Source organism: Sciurus vulgaris, assembly GCF_902686455.1.
Source record: "Sciurus vulgaris genome assembly, chromosome: 11".
Classification (NCBI taxonomy): Eukaryota; Metazoa; Chordata; class Mammalia; order Rodentia; family Sciuridae; genus Sciurus; species Sciurus vulgaris.
The window spans coordinates 108,730,843-108,754,284 of NC_136472.1; the positions used below are offsets into that span (position 1 = coordinate 108,730,843).

The following is a 23,442-nucleotide window of genomic DNA, read 5'->3' on the forward strand; positions in this document are numbered from 1 at the left end:
TGTCCCATAACATCCCTTTGACTCCCTAGCCTGGTCTAATGATCATGGCCTACACCATGAGTACACATCTGTTGCAACCTACTGACCACATCTACTTATTTTGTATTGAGGGGGAAGCAGGAGAAACAGGGATGAGTTGTAAATTCACCTTTGCCTATCATAGTTCATAAAACACATGAGATTCTCCAAAACCAACATCTGGAGAATCTGGTTTCTTGATCTCTTAGAAGACACGGTAAGCATTGCCCTATTGCACTGCAGAAGTCTAAGGTGTGAGGGTTGGTTGTCCAAAGCTTATGACAACATCAAGTCTTCACACCTCCAGCACAGATCCTCTAATCTACTTTGTCACCTTGTTTGATCATGATTTCTTTTTCTATTGCCATTCTCTAAGAGAAGAGAGAGGCTAGGATGTTTTGCTTGGTTGTTGCAATAATAACAGGAAAACCTATCATTTGCTGCATGCTCACAACATCCTGTCCTGTTCTGTTCAATACCACTGTTTTCCCTACTTTTCTGACAGGGATTCTAAGCCTCAGAGATGAATTAAGTGACTTAAGCAGGATCACAGAACTAGTGTGGGTCTTACTGTAAGTCCATGTTCTTAACCATCTATTGTAAATGGCCTCTCTTCTGAAACTTTAAGCCCCTTAATCCGAGTATGGATCTCATTTCCCTTCTGTGAAAGAAACAAGGTCTCTTCTTCGAGGACCTCCAGGAGTCCCTTTTCTGATCTGCAAGAACTAAAGAGGTAAACGCACCCTCATGCTGACTCAGGATAACACAGTGGCCTGTTCCCAAACATTAGCTGAAGCACAGTGTAATTAATGGTGAAACCAAGGCAAAGTAGGCCCAATGGAGCTGACATTAAAAAACGCTGACACTCAGCAGCCAGTCTTGTTAAATGCCCAGCAAGGCTCCCACTTGAAGAGGTTCAGGTAAACACTTGGAGGCCTGGGAAAAGATGAACAAGAAATTCTAAAAACTAGTGACAGTTCTTATGAAGCCATGAGTTCAAAGAAAAGTTTCACTCTTTGAAAGTCTTTAATATATCAGTAGTGATTATCACTGGGACTCCATTATTAATAGGATTAGTGCTTTCATGCCTATTTAATAGTTTTTGGTGCCTTTGAGTTGGTAGGAACAGTCTCATGTGATATTTGAGGACCAGTGTCCCTCAAGGAGGAAGATACAGCTGTGAAACTTGGTTCAGTTAGAGCAAGAATCCTTCCTTTCTTGGCAGAGCACTTCCTGCACAATGAAATGTGTCTTCCTCTGAAGGCAGGATTCCTTTCAAGGGAGACTGAGAGGTTCACTCAAGAACCTCCTAGTGAGGGCTGACACACCATTCAAGGAGTAGTGAGAAAGTTGTTAGTGGCCCTTTGCATTGGTTTCAGGAGTTGGCAAGGTCACAGCTACACTCACTTCTAGGTGACTCAGCCTATGGCCAGGGCCCTAAGCATGGGACTCACATGCCCTGTCTTTAACCCTGGTGCTCTGCCAGAGAATGTGCGGAGGACTTGGTCTCATGAGCTGCAGTGCTGGGTTTCCTGTTTTTCCTTTGACCATTCCTTTCCTGTGTCCTCTGTTTTGCCCTTCAAGAATTTGCCAGATTCACAGCTCTGCTCCTTGCCTGCTTCTCTCATCTCTTCTCATGAGTGCAGCTCTCATCCCTGCAAATGGCTCTCTGACCTCTTAACCCCCAGCCCCAGGGCTACATTAGAGCCACCTTCTACAGGTGTCCATCACTTGTCCTGGCATCATTTGAAACTCAGACTATCTAGAAGCCAGCTCTTCATCTTCCCACTCAACCTTCCCACTACCCTCTCTCAGTGACCTCCTGCTCAGGACATATCCTGTCCTCCAGGCAGCCACACCCTGAGTTTTGACTCACGTCCTCCCTCAGCTGTATCATTTAGAGTTAGTTGGTGTTGGTCTTTCTTCGACATAGCTCTGGTTTCTGCATTTCCTTCCATTCCCATTATCACCAAGACAGCAGACATCAGTCCTCATTCCAAGCGATTGTCTGGTATTCTCACTCATCTCCCTGCCTTTCCCTCCTCTGGTCAGTTCCACAGGCCACCTCCACACCAGCTTGCCTCCATGCTGCCATCAATGACTCACCCTCCTCTGGCTGGCATTCAAGGCCTCCATATGGAATCGTGTCTGGCTTGCCCTTTCAAGCCCCTCCACCCAGCACCTTCCTCTCAATCTCAACTGCACTGTTCACAGAAGGCCCCTGAGCTCCCCACCTCCAAACCTTGCCCATCCCCTTCCCTCTCCATCCTCCTCTCTTCACTTCTTCACTTCTCAGTCACTCAAGATCCACTTCAAATCCCACCTCCTTTTCAGACTGTTTCAGGTGACATCTCTTTAGACCACACTTACTTCTACTGGACTTTTTGAATAGCATTTCCTATAGCGTCTGTATGCTCTTCTCTATAGCATCCTTAGGAAGGGGATTTGATATCATTTTTAAGCCCTTCTTGGGTCTCAAAGTTATAAATGGTCATATTTCAAATTCCAGCTCTTCACTTACTATCCAGGTGGTCATGAACCTCTCCAACCCTCATTTCCTCATCTGTAAAATGAGGGTAATAACTGTACATGCTGCACCGAGGTGTTAAAAGGCTTATATGAGATCACAAGAACCATCCAGGCCAGTGCCTGGCACACGGAATGGACTGAGAGGTCCCACGTGCTCTTGTCATCATGACTCCCGTTCCCTTACCAGTGGGTCAGGAAATGACAGACGTGAAAATGCACCTCGACAGGCCTCTCCACCCATTCCTCTTCCCTCCTTTACTATTATTCTGCCTTTCTTTAAATCTTCTCTCTTGCTCTGAAATGGATTGCTGTTGTCGTAACCACAGTAACAGCAGCTAATGATGTATTACCCAGACCGCTCAGAGTGTTTTATCTGACGCTTCCTCATAACAGCCTGCACATGAAGAGAAAGATCCTGTTATTCTCTTCATTTCCCAATGAGGAAATGAGTGTCCAGAAAGGCAGGTAACCTGGTCAGCATCCCACTTCTCGTGAGTGGCAGAACAAGGATTCACCCAGGACAGGACACTTTAGACTTCCAAGATGGAACCCCAGACCTCATTAACTCTAAACCCTGAGGAGCATCAGACCTAGCACAGTGCCTTGCACCTAAAAGCGTTCAATAAAGGTTAACTCACTGGACATTTTAAATTTTAGTTCATGTCTGTGCCAGATCATTCCCTTCAGGATTATAATAATTGATGGTATATTCTTAGCTTTAAATTTCAATCCGTCTTTTGAATGGGGCATCCCTCTGGATCTTAAATAATACGAATGTAAGTTCCCAGTTTATTTGGGTATAATACCTTCTTGAGGCCATTAAGATATACTGGTAACCTCAGTTGTTTTCCAAGAATCAATTTTTTCTATTCTAATAAACTAGTAGTTCTCAAACTTGATTGCACAGTTCCATCACCTAGAGAACTTAAAAGATTATTGATGCCTGGGCTCTATCCCAGAGAATAATCTAATTGGTGTGGGGTGCAGCCTGGTTAGGATTTTTATAAGCATCCCAGGTGATTCTAATGTTTACTCAGTGTTAAGAGCTCTTCTAAGCTAAGAATTTCTGGTTTCTTTCATGAGTGAGTCTCATTAAATGGAAATGAAAACTGACAGGTATCATTAATTTGATAGAGAGCTTACTTGTGCATCCAGGCTCCTCACAGGCATCAGTTAGTTTGGTCATAGATACACAGAAAAGTTTTAATTGTCAACTCTGATAACTGTCTTGAGAATCAAACTCTGCCTCACTCTATTAGCTAGGCAGGTAGGGAAGTGGCTAATGATTTCAAATCTTCTGAAACATCTCATCAGACATTCTCTTTTATACAGTGTGATGAAAAATGCACAAAAGCATATTTTCACATGGGAAAAGCCCACCTGGCCCTGAAGAACTACAGTGCGGTAAGTTCTTAAAGGAATAAGTGGAATGTTTGATTGCAAGAGTGTTGCTCTGGATTGTCCCACAGGAGGACCATGGTCCTCCACATTGGTTAGGTGTTGTTCCAGCCTGTAGGGTTTTCCAGGGTAAATCTCAGGATGCTAGAGTTGGGAAGGATGTTGGGTGTCAGCTAATGCAACCCCACCAGCTGTCGGCATCTACCTGGCAACACTTTTTGCCATTGTTCATTCAACTTCTGGAGAGAAATGACATAAGCAAAAAGAGAAAACAAAATACACTTAAACTTCATCCCCAAAATCAATCTATCAATCACTCTATCTATCTATCTATCTATCCATCCATCCATCCACACTAAGTGTATCTATATATACTAAGAAACATGTTCTTAATTACAGCCATATAATTCATGGACCATACAATTTACCTATAGAAAGCATACAATTGATAGTTTTTAGTATATTTACAGAATTGAGCAACCATTACTGCAGTCAATTTTAGAACATTGTTGTCCCCTCCTGAAAAAAAAGAAACCTGTACCCACTATTAGTCACCCTTCTCCACATCCCCACCTCAACCTTAGGCAACCTCTAATCTTTTTGCCTCTATGTATTTGCCTGTTCTACACATTTTATATAAAATAAATAGAATCATATAATATGTTGTAATAAATGATTCCTTAGTGTCTTACTAAATATCAGTTCTTCATACCTTTTTTTTTTTTTGGTACCAGGGATTAAACCCAGGGATGCTTTACCACTAAGCCATATACCCAGCTCTTTTTATATTTTATTATGGGACAGGGTCTCACTAGGTTACTTAGGGCCTCGCTAATTTGCTTAGACTGGCTTCGAACTTGCAGTCCTCCCACCTCAGCCTTCCCAGCTGACTTCATTCCTTTTTTATTACCCAGTAGCATTCCATTATATAAGTAAACCATATATTATTTACCCATTCATTATCTGATGGACATTTGGGTAGTTTCCATTTTTTAGACTACTATGAGTAATGCTGCTATGAACATTCATGTATAGGTTTTTAATGTCTACAGTTCTTTTAGGTATATATCTATGGGTAGAATTGCTTGGTTAACTTTTTGAAAAACAGCCAACTGTCTTCCAAAGTGACCACAGCATGTTGCATTTCTGTCAGCCTTGTATGAGGGTCTCAGTTGCTTCACATCCTCTTTGGTACTTGTATTTTCTTTCTTCTCTTTTATATCTATTCTAGTAGGTGAGAAGTGATCTCATTGTGGTGTTAATTTGCATTTCCCCAATGACTGATAATGTTGAGACCGTTTCATGTGCTTATTGGCCATTCAGATATCCTATTTTTGTTTTTTTTTTTTTTGAGCAATGTTCTTTTCAGATCCTTTGACCATTTTTAAATTAGAGTTTTTACTGTTTTATAATGAGTTTATAAGAATCCTTCATATATTCTAGATACTCATATCAGATAAATTAATTTATAGATTTTTCTTTCATTCTGTGTATTATCTTTTACCTTCTTGATGGTGTCCTTTATAGCATAAAAAACTTAATTTGTATGAAGTATTAATTAATCTATTTTTTCTTTGGTTGCTTGTGCTTTTGATGTCATATCTAAGAAATGTTCACCTAATCCAAGGTAATGAAGATTTACACCTTTTTTCTAAGAGTTTGATGGCTCTGATCCATTTTTTTAATGTGGAGTGAGGTATGGGTTCAATTTCATTCTTCTGCATGTGGATATCCAGCTGTCCCAATACCATTTATTGAAGACTGTTCCTTCCCCATTTGAATGATTTAAATCAGTTAATCATAAATAGATGGGTTTCTTTCTGTAGTTTGAATTTTATCTTCAAGTATATGCTTGTGCCAGTACCACACTGTCTTAATTTTTGCAACTTCAAAGTAAGTTTTGAAATTGAGAACTGTGTGGAATCCTCCCACTGTGCTCTTTTTTTTCAAGCAGTTTTAGTTATTCTGGTTCTCTTGAATTTTCATGTGAACTTCAGGATCATGTCAATTTCTACCAAGAAAACACATAGAATTTTGATGGGTATCACATGAATTTGTAAATTAATTCAGGGAATATTACCATTTGAAAAATATTGTTTTCTAATCCATGAACATGGGATATCTTTCCATTTGTAAGATATTAGATATTTAAAAGAAATGGCCTCATACTGTACATTTTTTTAAAGTAACTTTGTTGGGTTGAATTGTAAAAGTAATAGGTTTATCACAATGAAGTTGAATGAAAATATGTGAATAAAGAAATTATTAGTCTTTCTCCACCAAATCTCATTCACTTATTCAGTTAATCAATTCATTCAGCAAATACTTATTGCATGCTTCCTATGTCAGGCACTATCTGTGCAGGTAAGAACGCAGCAGTAAACAAGTCCTTGATGCCATGGAACTTACATTTTGGGGTCAGGTGGGAGTTAGAAACCAAATAAGTAAAGGTGTGGCATGTTAGGTATAATAAGTTTAATGTTAGTGCTGAGTGCTAATGAGAAGAATAAATCTGGAAGCAGTGGATTATGAGATTGGTTTTGTATGTGGTGCTCAGGGAAGGTGCTCTGAAGGAAGGAAGGGATCGAAGTGAGCAAACTGTAAGATACATAAAAGGGGAGGACTCTAGGTGGTGGGTGCAAGAATGAAGACAAGGGAGGAGAGGAAGAGGAGGTTAGGGAGTGACGGGGGTGGGAGGCTGGTCGTGGAGAGCTTTCCAGGCATTTCAGAGGGCCTTGCTTTCACTTTGAATGATCTGCAAGCCAGTGGGGAGTTTTCAGCAAAGACTTGATTAATCTAACTTGTATTTCAAAGGATTACTCTAACTTCCATATGAGAATAAATTTTCTATTTGGTGCAGGGTCTCTGGTCTAATTCCAAGGTCCTTGATCCATTTTGAGTTGAGTTTTGTGCAGGGTGAGAGATACGGGTTTCATTTCATTTTGCTGCATATGGATTTCCAGTTTTCCCAGCACCATTTGTTGAAGAGGTTATCTTTTCTAGACCATTGTATGTTTTTGGCACCTTTGTCTAGTATGAGATAACTGCATTTATGTGGGTTTGTCTCTGTGTCTTCTATTCTGTATCATTGGTCTGTGTGTCTATTTTGGTGCCAATACCATGACATTTTTGTTACTATTGCTCTGTAGTATAGTTGAAGGTCTGGTATTGTGATACCCCCTGCTTCACTCTTCCTGCTAAGGATTACTTTGGCTGTTCTGGGTCTCTTATTCTTCCAGATGAATTTCATGATTGCTTTCTCTATTTCTGTGAGAATAAATTTTGGTATGGCAAGATGCCAATAAGAAAAGAACAGAGATAAGATAAAATAAGAATAGATAACCAATTAGAAAGAAGGCTATTAATAGCAATAAAGCATCCAATCAAGAGGAAGTAGTGACCTGAACCAGATTGGTGATGATGGAGGTGGTAAGAAATGATGGAATTAAGGACACATATTGGTGGTGAAGCCAACAAAAATTGCTGACAGATTGAATCTGGGGTTGAAGAAAAGTTGAATTCAGTGTATACACTTCTATCCTGTGACACTGCTCTTTATTTTAATGTTCACGTGTTTTCTTCCATTAATTTATCTTAGTCTTCTAGACAAATCTTGAACCTTCAAGATATCTCAGAACTGTTTTTTTCCTTAGTATGCTCTTGGTGACTGGTTGGATAATTCTCTGGGCATTTCTTACATCCCTATGGATAACAATACTGCCTTAGCCCAGAAATTCTCATGACATGGAATTTTTCTTGTTCCAGAAACTTCTTATCCAGTAGATTTCTCAGTGGGAGCCCCTCACTGGTTTCTGGTTGAGCCAGCTATGACCAGTGAGTCGGCCTCTGTCCAGCTCTTTGAGCAGTCTGTGCATTTCATCAGGCAGCCCTCTTTTCCTATTCCTGAGTCTGTCAACATTGTCTCCAGCTTTATTTATTTGCTAACTCCCCTTGGGCTTCTCTGTCAGGTAGACTGTTTTTTCTCAGTGCAAATATCATATCTAAGTTTTGCATTTACCTTATGATTATTCCTGTCCCAGACAGACAATATCCACAAAAGTTTAGGACTGGATATTTTTCATCACAGTCTGTATCTGACAACACAGCTTTTTAAAGTGAATTTTGAAATAATACCTGGTGCCACACAGATCCAGAGAAGCCTAAACAACACATCAGATGCACACTGTGTTCTCCATGCCCACCTCCTGCGCTGGGAGCAGGAGGCCAGGAGCAAATAATGAAGAAGCCAAGCCCTGTGATGCCCTCTGTCTTTCTTGTAATCACGGTTACCCCCTAACCACTCTTCAAGGTCTTCTTTCTGTTTTCCAGTCTAGAGAGTGTTATCAGAAGATCTTAGAAATAAACCCCAAGCTGCAGACACAGGTCAAAGGTGAGAATGCTCATGCTGATACCCTTCCTTCCGATCCCATTTCCCCCTGTGCTCCTTGCTGGGGTGCTTGCCTACCTTCCCTGCCTTTGGCCTCAAGGCCACAGCCTGGCCTTTCCTATGCCTCCAGCCCTGTGTTAATGGGCTTGCTCTGTTCCTTTTCCTTCTCTTCTCCTGCCCCAATTTTTACTTCCTTTTTTTGTATGCCATTCTCCTATAGAGACTGCTAATCTGCTCTGAGTCCCCAAGATGGTTTCAGACTTCTGGTATAGACTTTATGTTGTTCTTAGAATTTTCCTTGCTGAAGAAAAGTTTCAATATTTTAATACTTTATGCTTCTCAGATTCCCAACCAGATGGAAGGAAAGAAAAGGGAGGGAGGGAGGGAGAGATAAGGGAAAGAAAGAAGGTTACTTCTTGTGTGGTATTATTGATTGTTAGGGTTTTGTTTGGATTTGGGTTTTTCCTGCTTGTTTTGCTAGAGTACCAGAACCAAGTAGATCTTCGGGAGAAGGCAGACCTTCAAGAGAAGGAAGCCCATGAATTGCTGGATTCAGGAAAGAGCACAGCTGTGACAACCAAAAACCTCTTGGAATCCCTTTCCAAGCCTGACCAGATGCCCTTGTTCTACGCTGGAGGAATCGAGATCCTGACAGAAATGATGAAGGACTGTAAGGCAGAGATGTGTTCTCTCTCGTGCGTACTGTCAGTGTGAAGGGATGGGCTTTGAAGGTCTAGCTTCACGAGGCAAAGAGCCCCTCCCTCCCTTATATAAATATTGATTGAAGATGTACTCTAATGTATGTGCTAAAGAGAATGAACAAAAAAATATCCCACCCCCCTTCCATCCTCTCTTCAGATCATGCATACACTCAGCACACAGGCAGGCAGTAAGCACCACACACAACACAACACAAAACACGTACACTTGGCACGCACTCATTCCACATGTGTTCATGTTACACACTCACACCGTTCACGCACACACACACCACACAGCACACAACACCATAAATACTGGTGTCAATATACATATTCTACACATGCAGTCCTCACATATGCTCCACACACCCCACACACGTCCTGCACATACCCCACACACTCCCATGCCCATCCAGACATCCTACATGCATACAACCCCCTCCCTATAGAAAAATGGAAGGCAGAAATTTGTAGGATAAATTTCCGGTTTCACACCAGTTGCACTTAATGACTGCTTAGAATGTGAAGATGGTTTCAGAGGAAGCATCAACTCTCCTTCTACTAATGAGAGCTGTGCTACTTCCTTTTACCAGCTCTTGTAAGCATTGATGCCAGGGCTTAGACAACTTTTGTTACTTAGTGACAGAATGTTGCTTGTACAAATGGATGGTGTCCCTGGCTTCCCTTTAGTGTAGGATGGAGGGTGCTCAGATACTCCCTCCAGCAGTTTCTTGGAGATCACAGGTTCTTCTCTAGAGCCTGGAAATAGCTTCAGAATAAATATTTAAGAACAGATGGGTACCAGCTCTTCCCAAAGGTTAAGCAGCGCCCGGAGGCTCTCTGAAGATTGTAGCCTGATGAATTGTGCTGCTCACCCACGGGGCCACCCCAGCTCTGCTCTCCTTCGGAGTAGCCTCTCCGACTGCAGCACTGAGTGGCTGGTGACACTTGCATTTTTTCAGTGTAAAGTATCTGTTGCTGCCAAACTGTCCATTCGGTGACCTTGACCTGCCATATTGGGAGTCAGTGATCCGCTTGCTGTATTGCAGCTAGACACCAGGTGGGCAGTTCAGGAGCCTGACTTGGTTTCTTATGACTTTGTCTCAGGCACAGAGCGAACTTTATTCAGAATACACGGTGGATTCCGCATCATCAGTGACAATGGGGTCATAAGAAGGTAGGGATGTTTGGGAAGACAGCCCAGCATCAAAGCAAGGAAAGACCCATTTCTTGTGAAACCAGGTAACGATCACAGACAGTGATGTTACTGGGTCCCTGCCCCTCATTCAGCAGTGGCGGCCCCTCCGGAGTCACAGAGCTCCCACACTAACCCTTGAGGCTGAATCCTCAGCTCATTTGAGTCATGCTGCAGCTAACAGTTGGAGAGGATGGAGAGTAGTTTGTCGCAGGGCTCCTCCAGGCACTTCAGAGTCAGAGGAAAGATCATTCTTGCTGGCTTCCCACCATTTTCTGCAAGTTTGGTATCTGTTCTTTTCCTCGTTTGGAATTTACCGATTGTATCAGGAAGTAGCATGGGCTGGGTCTTGGCCATCCCATTTAGAATTTCATCAGCAACCACATGGTTGGAGGTGGTTTGCTGAATTTATTTTCATCTAACATTTCAACAATGCTGGTACAATTCCTGAGGCTTAGGACCCTGATGTGGGCCAGTTGCTAGCACATGCCAGTATGTCCAGACATCACCTGTGGCCCCTGGCTCACCACCCACCCCCTGTGCAACCCTAACCTCCTCAGCCTGTATCCTTGGCCTGGCTCAGTGATGGCCAGTCCTTGATCCTGGTGACCTCTGCTCTGGATTTTACAAATTTCCTAAACCTTCTTGTGGCAAGTCTGGGTGTGAAATGAAACCAAGTGAAAAGAAAATCAGGACTGATTTCCAGATTCTGTGTTGCTCTCTCTGCCCATCGTAGGTGCTTTTCCATGACAGGGAAAGATGTGGTTGAAGAGACAGTCTGTGTGTCTGTTCTGAAGCTCTGGCAAGCAGTATGCAGTGAGAATGGTAAGTCCACATCATCATTGCTAATCACCAGCATGCTGCTGGTGATGTGCAAGTTGCAGGTTGGGCACTCTTGTCCCCCAGCCCCAGAAGGCCAAGCCTTAAAGAATTGGTGTCTAGACCTTCACACACACCCCTCCCTTCATGTGGATGGGAAGCAGGGTCTGCATTGCAGCTTCATCTCCAGCACCCTGCAGTGTGAACTCCTCCCATCCTTGGGAGAGCTGCCCAGAGGATGGTGGGCCAGGTCACTGTCAGCATAAGCAGTGGTCGCCTCACCTGGCCCCCTCTGCTCTTTGCAGACCATGATTTCTGCTCACATGCTGTCCATGGAATAAACAGTGTTTCCTTTCCTGTCTGCCTAAAAATGCTGTTTTATTTTGCTGACATAGTACCACTTTTAGCATCTTGAGATGTATGATGTGGTCTCGCCAGCATCTTCACACACTGATAGTGTTGAATACTGAGATAATAGAATGGTGTAGGGATTTTACTTTCCATGTTAGCTCTTACCTTTCTTCATGCTGTTATCTTCTGGAGTTCATTAAGTTCATTTGTAATCCTTCTTAATCACCTTTGCAACTTCAGTGTAAATCAAGGTTTTAAGTATTTTCCTCTTTTTTTTTTTTTTTTTGTGGTGATGGGGTGAACCCAAGCCTTGTGCTTGCGAGGCAGGCACTCTATCAACTGAGCTATATCCCCAGCCCTATTTCCTTCATTTTTAAGAAGTGCTTCATAGACGAAGATTTGACCTTCGACCTGAAACACTAAAAATGGGAATAATGATAGCTGCATCTCCTTTTCACAGTGCTACTTGGGAGCCATTAATAGAGCTTGTGAGTGTACTATATTCTATAAAATGCCAAGTGTGGGGTAATAAATTTTTTTCCTCTTGAGTTAGTAGAGTGGACTCCTCACAAGAACTTAAGAAAAAAGTTCTAGAAAACTAGACAATCAGGAGACCTAGTTCCTAAAGCACTTTCTGCCCAGAAGAATCATCTAGGTACTTGTTCTTCTGCGTTAAGACCCCACATGGCTCAGGGTTGTGTGTTTGCAAAGCCATCTGCAGGAGGGTGAGGAAGGCAGGGCTTGGCGCTGGTGTTCTCTCTGTGTGAATCTGACATAGCAACACGTTTACTTTGGTCTCAGTGAACCTTGGAGCTACATTTTTAATATCTGAAAAATATTGTCAGACGCAGCCTCAGATGTACATGCTGTATCTCAAATCCATGAAATATTGATATATCTAACTCAATAAATACAGGAAAGTTTTTAAAATGGGAAAGGAAACGCTTAAAAGTGAGAACATGAAAATATGTTGGTGACATACTGTTGAGTGGGAAAGAGAAGCCAATTAGAGGTAAGATGTATAGTATTTTTAACATTATTCTTGTGAGAGTGAATAATAGCTCCTTAGGAAACGGGATTACCTAGAGGTGGCAGCAGAGAAGGGTCTTTCATTTTCAGCTTTATGTAACTTCTGTGTTGTTTAAATTACTTACAACAAGCTACTTTACCAGTATAAGAAAAAAAAAATGTAAACTAAACAAACCAATAAAATCTTTCCATTTTGATGACAGTAGATCCTATTGTACATGGACAGGTGAATTGTAGAATTAGAACTTAATGTTTGAATGAAATTGTGGTTGCTTGATGTGTGGGCTCCAAGTCAGATCCTGTTGTACTTCTGTGTCTGGCTCTCTTAGACCCTGAAGAGGCCCGGTGCGTCTTCTTGAATGCTGTGTGCCCCATATAAATGGGCAGTTAGCACAGTAGGGAGGAGAACGGTTAATGAGGCATAGCAATAGGTCCCATCCTGCTGAGGTCCAGTTTGTTCTACCCTGTTTCATAGCTCAGTCTCATACTCCTGCCTCTGTCCCTCTCTGTACTCACACAAATTCAAATACCTGGTCAGATGTAAGGGGCTAAATCTATGCCACTACTCTGAAATAGCTCATAGTCTAGGGGAAGGGCATGCTTTATTAATTAACTTTCTTATGTGACATTCCAGTTTCCAAGAAAGAACTCAAATGTTCACTCTGGCTGTTATATGAAGACTGATGGTCTAATGCTCTTCCACAGTTAAGCACATTTTTTTCCCCTGTGCCTCCCATTCCAGACACTGTACACAGTAGTGGTAGCCATTGTGTGTGTGCCATTCTGGCCTGATTCAGGTATTGACTCATTAAATCCTACTAACAGTTCTAGGAGGCAAGTGAGTCATTGTCCTCATCTTACTGATAAGGAAACTTAGGGGTAACAGGAGTTAACAGTTGGCTAAGGTTGCTACCTGCACAGTTAGAACTAGCAGTCTGACGGTCAAGTCATGCTCTGACGCATCATTATCCTGCCTCTCAAATGAATGAATAAGAATTGGTTTTGCATTGGGATGGTGGGAGACAGAACTGGCTTACTACCATCATGGCATGAGATAGAAGTGGCTTACCTGCCATTATGGCCTGAACCAGGCAGATAACTCCTATGTTTTGCAGAGGAAAACCAGCGTCTGCTTGTGATGCACCCAGACTGGTCCAGGCTGTTGCCCTCCCTCTTAAAATCCAGAGTCCTTGCTATTCAACAGCAGAGCCTGGCACTGCTGGTACAGCTTGCCCAGACAGAGAACGGACGGAGCCTGATCTTCAGCCACCTTGATCTGATGCGGTAAGGCTCTGCTAAGGGTCTTCCTGTGGTGTCTCGGATGATCACTCACTAGACAAATTCAGAGGGACCTGCCTCCCTCCCTCCCTGGTATATACAGACTGCTGTTAGACTATTGGAAGGTCAATAAGAGCCTTTGAAGGTCCTAAGGAGCTCTTGGACAAGCTCCTGTCTGAACTCAGTACTGTTTTAATCAGCTCTTTTGCCCTTGTGACCAAAAGACCTGACAAGAACAATTAGAAGACAAAAAGTATTTGGTCCTCACAGTTGCAGAGGTCTTAGTCCATAGATGACTGGCTCCATTTTTCTGAGCCCAAGGTGAAGCAGAACATCATGGTGGAAGAGTGTGGAGAAAGAAAGCAATCCAGGACATGGCCACCAGAAAGCAGAGAGACTGCTACCCTCACCATGAACAAGCTAAATATGAACCCCAAGGGCATGCCCCCAGTGACCCACCTCCTCTAGCCACACCCTACCTGCCTACAGTTACCACTCAGTTAATCCCAATTGAAGGATTAATATACGAATTAGATTAAGGCTGTCATAACCCAATCATTTCACCTTTAAATTTCTTGCATTGTCTTACACATAAGCTTCTGGGGGATACCTCGCATCTAAACTTTAACAAATTCTGTGGACTGTTCACTCTCCCCACCACACACACACACAACTGAAGTGTCTCCACCTTTCAGATGTTGTAGATGATGTTAGTGGTGGTACTTCTGAAGCCAAATCTGGAGTCCTGCTTTGAAAAGGGTCATTTGCTTCTTCTCTTTTAACCTCAGGCCTGGCCCCACCCTGTTCCTGCCCTTACTTTTCCTCTCTTGTTCTTGTTTGAGACAAGAGCTACCTCATTTTGCACATCCTTAAACCCTTTCTGAAAAAAGGTAGAGTATAAATTAATAAAACAAATGCTTTTACAAGGAGGGTTTCCCAGGGCCTAGGCATATAAGAAGAGAATGTTCCTTTTTCCAAGACTTCCTTAAAAAATTGCCTCAACTACATTAATTATTTTGCTTACTTTATTAGGGTATTTATTTTTATTAATTTTCAATTTATTTATCTTCAGATTGTTAGTTCAAACATAGGAAATTGCCATACTTTTAGATCAGAAAGGATGCATGTCAGCCATATCTCGTGGCTCAGCCTAAGGGAAAGAATAGCAATGACTGCAATCTGCTCTGCTGTGTAAGCATTTCAGATATAACCTCAAAGTAGAAGTTAGCCTTTCAGATTTTTTTCACTCTTACTTCATTTTATCTCCCTGTCCTGGGAGGTAGGCGAGGTGTTATTACCCCATTTCACAGGTGAGGCAGGAAAAGCTACAGCAGATACCAAGGAAAACTCATTCCGCCTCTCTGCTGTTCCTTGGCACCCAGTTCCTGCCCTTTGGTCCCAATTAAGAAGAAAAAAGGAGCCAAACCTGCAGCCCTGTTGGCTCCTGTCCCGCCCTGTGAGGAGCTCCTTCAGCTACTGAGGGCAGGGTTGTCAGTTCACCTCAGCTGTGACTCTCTGCCTCCCCATCTCCATCCAGTTGCTGCCTCAGTGACCCCCTGCAAGGCCTTGGCAGCCCCTAAAGCTCAGTTCCCCGGGCTGGTAGATTGTTAGTGGAGTTGAATTCTCCAGAAGACATTTTATTTTTCAAATGAATCTGCAATTATTTCCGCAGTACCTTCATTATGTGTTTCTTTTCATTTGGTTTTTGTCTCTGAGTAAATATAGCTATTGTTATCATAAATGTTTGTCCCCCAAGCTGTCTTTGAATTGCTTGAGTCTTGGTTTGCATTTTTCCAGTGTCTTGGAGAGTGGCCTTTACAATCACCTCATGCAGTTCTGCCCACGCTCTTTGGACAGAGAAAGCTCGGCTTATTACTTTTATGCCCACTAGTCTTGCTAATGTCCATCTTCAGTTAAGCCAGGAGGAGATGTAATGGATTCTCTGTGATGAAATGAGGTGGGTGGAAGCAGGGCAGGCACACAGTCCCCTGACTCTCCCAGGGGCACATATGATCACATTCCTCCCAGAATGCTTCCCCTCATACATGAGGCTGAAGGAGTGAATGTGTACTGACAAGAACTGGCCAAGGGACATTGTCACTTTGTAGACAGTGCTGGGTTTTTAGGCTCAAGCAGTCCTGAGCTTAAATCCCTGCTTGTCTCTTTCTAATTATGTGACCAGAGAAGCCACTCAGCCCTGATGGACCCCAGCGTCTCATCTACAACTAAAACTTACAGTAACATTTAAGAGGGATGATATATCTGCATTTGTTAAAGTTTTTTCTGCAGCATTATACAGAATATTCAACCAAAAGGAGCTTAAGCAAAATAGAGCCTTGCTTATTTTTCCTCCCCAAACAAGGAAAGACTATGCATAGCGACTGGTGACTTAAAGATGCCAAGGTGAAAGTCTGTGTCTCTCCTGGGCACAATCCCCCTTGTCACAACTCCAAGCCTCACTTCCCTCTCTCACACAGATCAGCCACAGCCATCCTTTTTATCAAGAGAAGCAACTGCTTACATATATATGTTTGAACAGAATTGTGTCACATGCCACGCCTAGTGGGGAAAATAGTACCAGCTTCTATGGTAGAGTCGGGCAGAGTGACCGGGAGTGGGACTGTGTGGGGTTAGCAGCAAACATCTTGCCTGGGACTCAGTGTGGATGCAACAGTACTTCTGTCTTGATTTTCTCTCTTCAGGGTCCTAAACTGGGGTGGTAGTAGTGCATTTTCAGGTTATATGAGACCTTTCTCTGACTTGTGTAGTTCACCCACAGGGACAATTGCCTATCAACAGAGCAGAAAATCTGCCCCTGGGTGAGGGGACAAGAGGAGCTAGAAAAGGACACATTATCTTCTCTAGGTAATGACTGCACTCAGAATGAGTACTCTGTCACGTGGTGAGGGCGCCTACTTGCTTCTATCTCCCAAGACAAAACCAAAATGATCTTAGACTGTTGTCTCATCCTCTGTGCTATTCGGGTTCATTAGCATTCATCTTCAAGACCAAGAAAACAGATTTAAATTGGTGGAGGAGGACTCTGAACTAACTCTAAAACAAATCATTCTGACAGCAGGAACACTGGAGTGCACTCCTGAGGAAGTGAGGAATTTGCAGAAGCTTGGCATTACCTTGACCTTAGTGACAGTCCAACTCCACCTGCCCAGCCTAGATGCCCCTCTGTGGCATACCTGTGCATGACCCCCAGGGAAGAGCCAGCATTCTAATTGGATTTGAGATGGGCACTAACACAGCTAACAGTCTCCCCAGCTAGTGAGGATGTGGAGCTCACCACTCAGGGCAGCCTGTCCACCTCCTGCACAGTTCTAGTTGCTAGAGGTCATTCTCACATCGAATACAGACTGCTGCCCCATAGCATTCTGGGATGAGGCCAGATCCAGGCTCCGGAAGGCCTACAGAATGCTTCGGATCCTCCTGCTTTCCACTGCCTTAGGTACCTGAAGACACCATCCTGGCTCCCTGTGTGATTTGGCTTCCAGGCCTCTCCTAGAAGATCGAGTACCCTAGAAGTGGGTGACTAGATGCCACATTCCCAAATGCCCTTCCTGATGGGCTGTTTTTGGTCTTCTGTCACTTGGCTGCCCTGTGGCATTGGGTCCTCTTGCCCCTACTGTTCTTGAAACTCCACAACCTTGACTGCCAGGTCATCCCCTTCCTGGCCTACCTCCTCACTCCTGGCTTCACCTTGTATTCTTTCACTAGTCCCTTTACGCTCTCACCCTTCCAAGTCAGGGACTCCTACCCATGACCCTCTTTTCAACATGGCCTTGATTAAGAGATAGTCTGAGTCCCTCTCAAATGCAGCAAACAACACGATTCTGCCACCGAATATCTCTACCTCAATGCCCAGGAGTGCCATACACTTAATAAACCAAAGTGTGTTTCTTCAGACCAGGCCTCTGCCTGAATTTCCTGTCTTTGAGAGGCCATCCAACCACCCAGTTGCCTTAGCCAGAATCCTGGAGGTGACTGGTTCATCCCTTACCACATCCATAAGGAAGTATGTTTTCACTCTTGCTCCTCCTCAGCATCTCCTGGATCATTTTCTTCCATTTGTCCTCCATCTCTTAGTCATTTCTTCTCCATCTTTGTGAATGCCTCCATTTTGATGGTTCCTCTTCACCTGTGACTGCTACAGTTGGTCTCTTCACTTTTATTATCTGGACAATCAATTCTCCCTGCTTAGATTCCCTGCCTCCCATCCTACATGCTCCAATCTGGCTTCTACCCCATCAGCAAAAGGATTTTTTTAAAAACATACATTATCAAGCTGGCTGTGGTGGTGCATGCCTGTAATCCCAGCAGGAGGCCAAGGCAGGAGGGCCATGAGTGCAAAGCCAGCCTCAGCAACTCAGAAAGGCCCTAAGCAACTTAGTGAGAAAGAAAGAAAGAAAGAAAGAGAGAGAGAGAAAGAAAGAAAGGAAAGAAAGAAAGAGAAAGAAAGAAAGCCGCAGTGACTCTCTGTTGCCTCTGAGATACAGTGTTCATGAGTCTCCTGAGTACTTGGTTAATCATGCAGCCTCCTGGAACCTTCTCCCACTCAGAGCCTGAGAGTGACCTAGGAATCCTTGCTACCTCTCCATGGCCACTGCCAAGCATGTCATCTACCAACTACACTTTGGAGAACACAGGCCTCTAGAGTTAAGTGAAAACTTTCCTGCAGGCCACAGAAGGCCACTATGATCTGGGTCTGTCTAGTTCTCTTTCCTCACTGCCCCCTGTCCTCCCTTCCTACCCTAAGTACTGACTCTAAGAAGCCGCTAACAGTCCCCAAACATGCCTCAGGGTGTTCTGCCTGACATGCTCTGCTTCTGTCTCTATGTGCCCAGTGCTGGCCTACAAGCTCCCTGGAGCCAGGACACAATCTTATTTCATTGTCATGCCCCTAGAACCTGCCACATTACCTGGTACAGTCAGTGCTCATTCTGTGTTGGCTGAATAGACAAAGGAATGAACAGGTAATGCTACTCTCTCAAGAGACACTGAAATGTCAATATGCTCCTGAAGCCCTCATCGCCATCCCCCACACCTCCTGCCAGGTGGACTCTGAGCCCTCTTAACATGTGTCTGTTTCCATCATACCATGTAACACAACTTTTCTTCCTTATTTATTTGCATACGTGTCACTGTGGGAAATGAGGTCAGTGCTGAGCACAGTACTAAGCACAGTGTGAATGCTCAGGACAGGTATGCTAGGTAGGTAAGTGACTTTTTCCTCCATCGTTCTGGTGCCAGTACATCCGTTTGGACCATGTGAGAATTCAGTAGCATTTTTTTGGCAGCTGCACTAGACTCTTTGCCCAGACTATGTTTGCAGTAGACTCAAATCCCTTAACCCTTTTACGTATAAACCAGTTATAATGCAGGTCTCCCAGTGCTGTTCCTCACACAGAAGCTCCAGCTCCCAATGGAGGACTCTGAGCTTAACCCTATTAAATTTTGTCTTATGTATTCAACACCTTGTCAAGATCTTGTTAAATCTTTATTCCATCATCCACCTTATTAGGGGGCCCTCCCACGTTAGTCATCAGCATATTAGTAAGTGTGCCATTTAGATGTCATCTAAGTTAATGAACTTGACTGAGCCAGAATCACAGGGCAGAGCACCAGAGACTCCTTCCCAAGCTGGTGTCTGGTAATCTATAAACTTTGGTTAAAACTGTTGAAGCCCTGGGAATTCATGTTAAGTAGTGGAGCTATTCAAGGACAGTGTCTCTCTCTTTGAGGAGGCAGGCAAGGAGCTGAGCTTGGTGGCAGGGTGTGGCTAGGCCACCCTTTCAGTTTCTCTCACCAGGCTGCCAGCTCCTTCCTGAACTCGTTGGTCACCTTGTTGGGGATGCTGATAGTTGGAGGACAGCCCCCTCTGAGACTTTTTATGGGTTTTTGCAGATTATTCGAAGCCTTGCTGTCATTTCTTGAGTTCTTAGATAAGAAGGCCAACACTGCCATGGGACTGCTCACAGACTTGGCTCTGGATGAAAGGTAATTTTTTTAGTTCCAGAAATTGATGATTCTTCCACCTATGTTGAACTGTCATTGTGTTAAAATGTCCAGTAGACAGATAGACTAGGCATATCTGACTGAACATCATAGGATTCACTGAATAGGAGTGCAGATGCCTTCCAGGGGGTTGCGGTTGTCCACTCCCATCTCAGTCCCTCTGCAGGGATGGTGACCCAGTCTTCATTGGGTTTGGTTGCAGTAACATGCAGTTGGCCCTTGATACCTGTGAGTTCTACATCTGTAGATTCAATGAACTATAGATCAGAAATGTTGAAAAAATACATCTGTACTGAACATTTACAGATTTTCTTCTTGTCATTCCATAAACAATAGAGTATAACAACTATATAGCACTTACATTGTATTAGATGCTGTAAGAAATCTAAAGATGATTTGAAGAATACAAGAGAACATGCGTAGGTCATATTCAAATATACCATTTCATATAAGGGACTTGAGCATCTTTGGATTTTGGTATGCATGTGGGTCCTGGAACCACTCTCTCACAGATAGAGAAGGGTGACAACTTAGAACAGTGCCTATCACACAAAGCATGCCTGCTATGTGTCAGGGAAGCTTCTTCCCCTTGGTGCTTGGTGCATAGTAACTGCCCAGCACATCCATGTGGAGTGAACATGAATGAGCAAGCAGACGAGAATAAGCATAAGGTGTAGCCTCCCCTTGGGTTGCCAGTGACATTATGAGTAACCACCTCCTCCTGCCTGTTTTTTTATATTTTCTTTGATTAGCTCTTGGGGTAAAAGTAAAAATCTCAATCTTAAGATTAAATCACCTTTAAGATTTAAATTACCTTTAAAAAAAATTTCCTTTTAGACTTTACTGGTCTTGCCTAGAAATGGTCATGCAATGGAAAACTGCTTGTGCTTGCAGATAGGCCAGGCATCTGGCATAGGCCTGGAGTGTGGAATGCTCTAGCACATAGACACGTGTATGCATCTGGGCCCTCCTGGTGGTTGCGACAAGTAAATGTGCGTACACGGTATTTCCCTTCTGCACAGCATACATATGACCTATAGACTCAGGGTGCAAAGTCAGCTCACTAGAGGCCTGGGAAGTCTACTTGGGAGATTTGCCATCTGAGGTCTGGTGTTTGATGTCAAAGACAATTCTCCTGACCTAGAAAAACTAAAGCCACAGTACATACTCAGTGAGTGTTTGGGGGGCAGGTCGCAGAGTGAATTCTTCATGCATGCTGTAAATCACAGATGCCCAGCAGATGATGTGATATGCTGTATTTTATAGTTTGTATCATGTAGAAATAATGCTGGCTGCTGTTCTCTCAACAGATTCCAAGTCTGGTTCCAGGCCAATCTTCCAGGTGCTCTTCCTGCACTCACAGGTGTTCTGGTGAGAAAATCCTCATTTCTAGCCTCCATGACAGGCACCCAGAAGCCTGAGCAGAGCTGTTTAAACACAGTCTACACCCTAGAACCACTGTTGTCTCCCAGGTTGATTGATTATTCATTCCCAGCTGAGATTTATACAAGTGCCAATTATTAAAACAACTGCAGACTGGATAGGTAGAGGTGGCATATGGTCAGAGCAGTCACGGAGGAGAAAAAGCTTCAAGTGGACTGCAGCTTAGGTGACAGTGGCGGGGAGGGGTGTTGTCAGTCTCCATCAGTCTCCTGGCACAAAGTCTTATCTTCAGGACAACCTGCAGCTGTCCCCTGAAAGGAAATCATCCCTTTCAGGAGAATGGGGGTAGCAGTTGGAACTGATAAGGCAGAGGATGGTAAGAGTCCTCTGTGGGGAGCAAGTTGTGCCCGGGTAAACATGAAGTTTGAGGGTGCTCGAGGAGTGTAACCCTACCCCAGAGTTTCGCAACATGGGAATGGAGAAGGCAAGGGACTTGCCCAGGTCCTCCCAGCTGGTTCATGGAAGGGCCAAGGCCCTTCTAGGCTTCACTGTGTTGCCAAGGTGACCCCCATTGATGTCCCTATGTGACATGAAGCTCTGATTCCCAGCGTTTTGCTGAGTGAGGGCCACTCCTAGAGACTCTGGTGGCATGGTTTGCCTGCTCTCTGCAGCTTCACTTTCTCTTGCTTTACTTGTAGAAGAAGGATCCCAAGGCAACCAACCTCTCGGCTCTCTGCCAGTGCATTGCCATCATGGGGAACCTCAGTGCTGAGCCTGCTGCCCGAAAACACATGGCAGCCTGTGAAGACTTTGGGGATGCCTGCTTGGGATTTCTGGTATTTTAACTTTTCTGTTCAAAGCTGGGATTTTATCTTTTCCGTGGGGGGGGCATCATTGTCTTCTTAATTATCTGTCTTTTCCAAAAATTCTGTTTCTCAAGGTTCAGGGGCCACTAGTTATTAATCCCTTCTGTAACCATAGATTTTATGGACTGCTGGACTTAAAGAACTCTCCAGATCAAGTCTCACCCAGCATGGAAAGATTCGTAGGATTTTCTGGTGGAATCAATTTGATCATTCATTTCAACACTCACTCTTCAGTTTAAACCTAGGGACAGGCCCATCCAGAGGGTCATGGCAGAGGACCAGAGACTCCTTCCACAGCTCCTGGATTAACATGAACTCATGGAACTGATCTCTGGGCTTCCAGAGTCCATGACGTTGACAATTTCGAGAGTGCGAGTTATCTTTGAGACTCTGTCTAAGGGAAGAATGACCGTGAAAAAAGTTGTAAGACAGCAAGGTCATTGTTCACCTTGTTTTGTTTCCAAGGCCAGGTGTGAGGAGGACATGAACCTGTTCAGAGAGATCGCATACACGCTCTTGGGACTCCTCATGAACTTGTGTCTTCAGGTCCCCTTTGTCTCAGAGGTATGGCATTCTCCTCCCTCCCTGGACCCCTGGAGGCTGCATAGAACATTCACACTCTCAAAGACAACCGAGGCATGCAGACTTGAACTCTAGAAGTAGGAATGTGGAGGTCTGGAGGGACGCTCTGTCACTCTGCTCTGCTGAGGGCGAGACAAGTCGCTCAGTCGCACATTCACTCAGAAAGCTTCCCGTGTGCCCGGGATGCAGAGAAGAAACTGGAGGCTGTATTTACAAAGTCCAATAAAATATGGCCCCTATTATCAGCATTGCTTGGAGTTAGGGAAGTAATAAGAGCAACGCAAGAAGGCGTTGTGAGAAATCTGAACACGTGTGGTGGTGGGGAGGAGGGAGTCAGTTCTGTTTGATTGCTCAGAAGCAGCTCCGCAGAGGATTCCAGTGATCAGGTTGTTAAACTCTCCTTTTTCCCTCTCGCTGTGCCTGTAGGTGTGGCCCATGGAGGTGAGCAGGAGGTGCCTGTCTCTACTAAATAGCCAGGATGGAGGAATCCTGACAGTAAGTTCTCCGGGCAGTCCAGAAATGGCTTCCTTGATCTTGTTCTTGTTCTACTTTCTTGCCTGAAAATCTCAACCTTTTTTCTGTCACCCACTTTTGAGAATTTGGTGCCTCTCTGAGGTGGGTGTACACCTCTGAACAATGCCCACAAATACACGAATGCCAAATTTTGCCTACAGTTTGGGGTATTTGGTGACCTCCCCTCAGAGTGCATCTGCAGAACCCCTAGAGTCCAGGAACCAAAGATAAGAATCCATTTTCTGTATGTTCTGGAACCTAACCAGATGACACAATGTAATCTACTCTCTTTATCCTGTTTCAAGAGATTTTGTCCAGATCTAATAGGCCAAAGGATTTTATTTACAATTCCTTTCTTCCATCATTGAA

General features: G+C 43.9%; 1 protein-coding gene across 3 annotated transcripts in view; it reads left to right on the forward strand.

Moving 5' to 3' along the window:
* TTC12 (tetratricopeptide repeat domain 12) overlaps positions 1–23,442 on the forward strand; it is a 46,690-nt gene that overhangs the window by 16,995 nt on the left and 6,253 nt on the right. For all 3 annotated transcript variants that reach the window (XM_079104903.1, XM_079104901.1, XM_079104902.1), the window contains exons 8-18: positions 3,880–3,951; positions 8,275–8,335; positions 8,814–9,002; positions 10,141–10,210; positions 10,965–11,053; positions 13,543–13,711; positions 19,619–19,711; positions 21,040–21,100; positions 21,811–21,948; positions 22,444–22,542; positions 22,987–23,055. In XM_079104903.1, the coding sequence (XP_078961029.1) occupies positions 3,880–3,951; positions 8,275–8,335; positions 8,814–9,002; positions 10,141–10,210; positions 10,965–11,053; positions 13,543–13,711; positions 19,619–19,711; positions 21,040–21,100; positions 21,811–21,948; positions 22,444–22,542; positions 22,987–23,055 (1,110 nt within the window). The remainder of the gene's footprint in view (positions 1–3,879; positions 3,952–8,274; positions 8,336–8,813; positions 9,003–10,140; positions 10,211–10,964; positions 11,054–13,542; positions 13,712–19,618; positions 19,712–21,039; positions 21,101–21,810; positions 21,949–22,443; positions 22,543–22,986; positions 23,056–23,442) is intronic.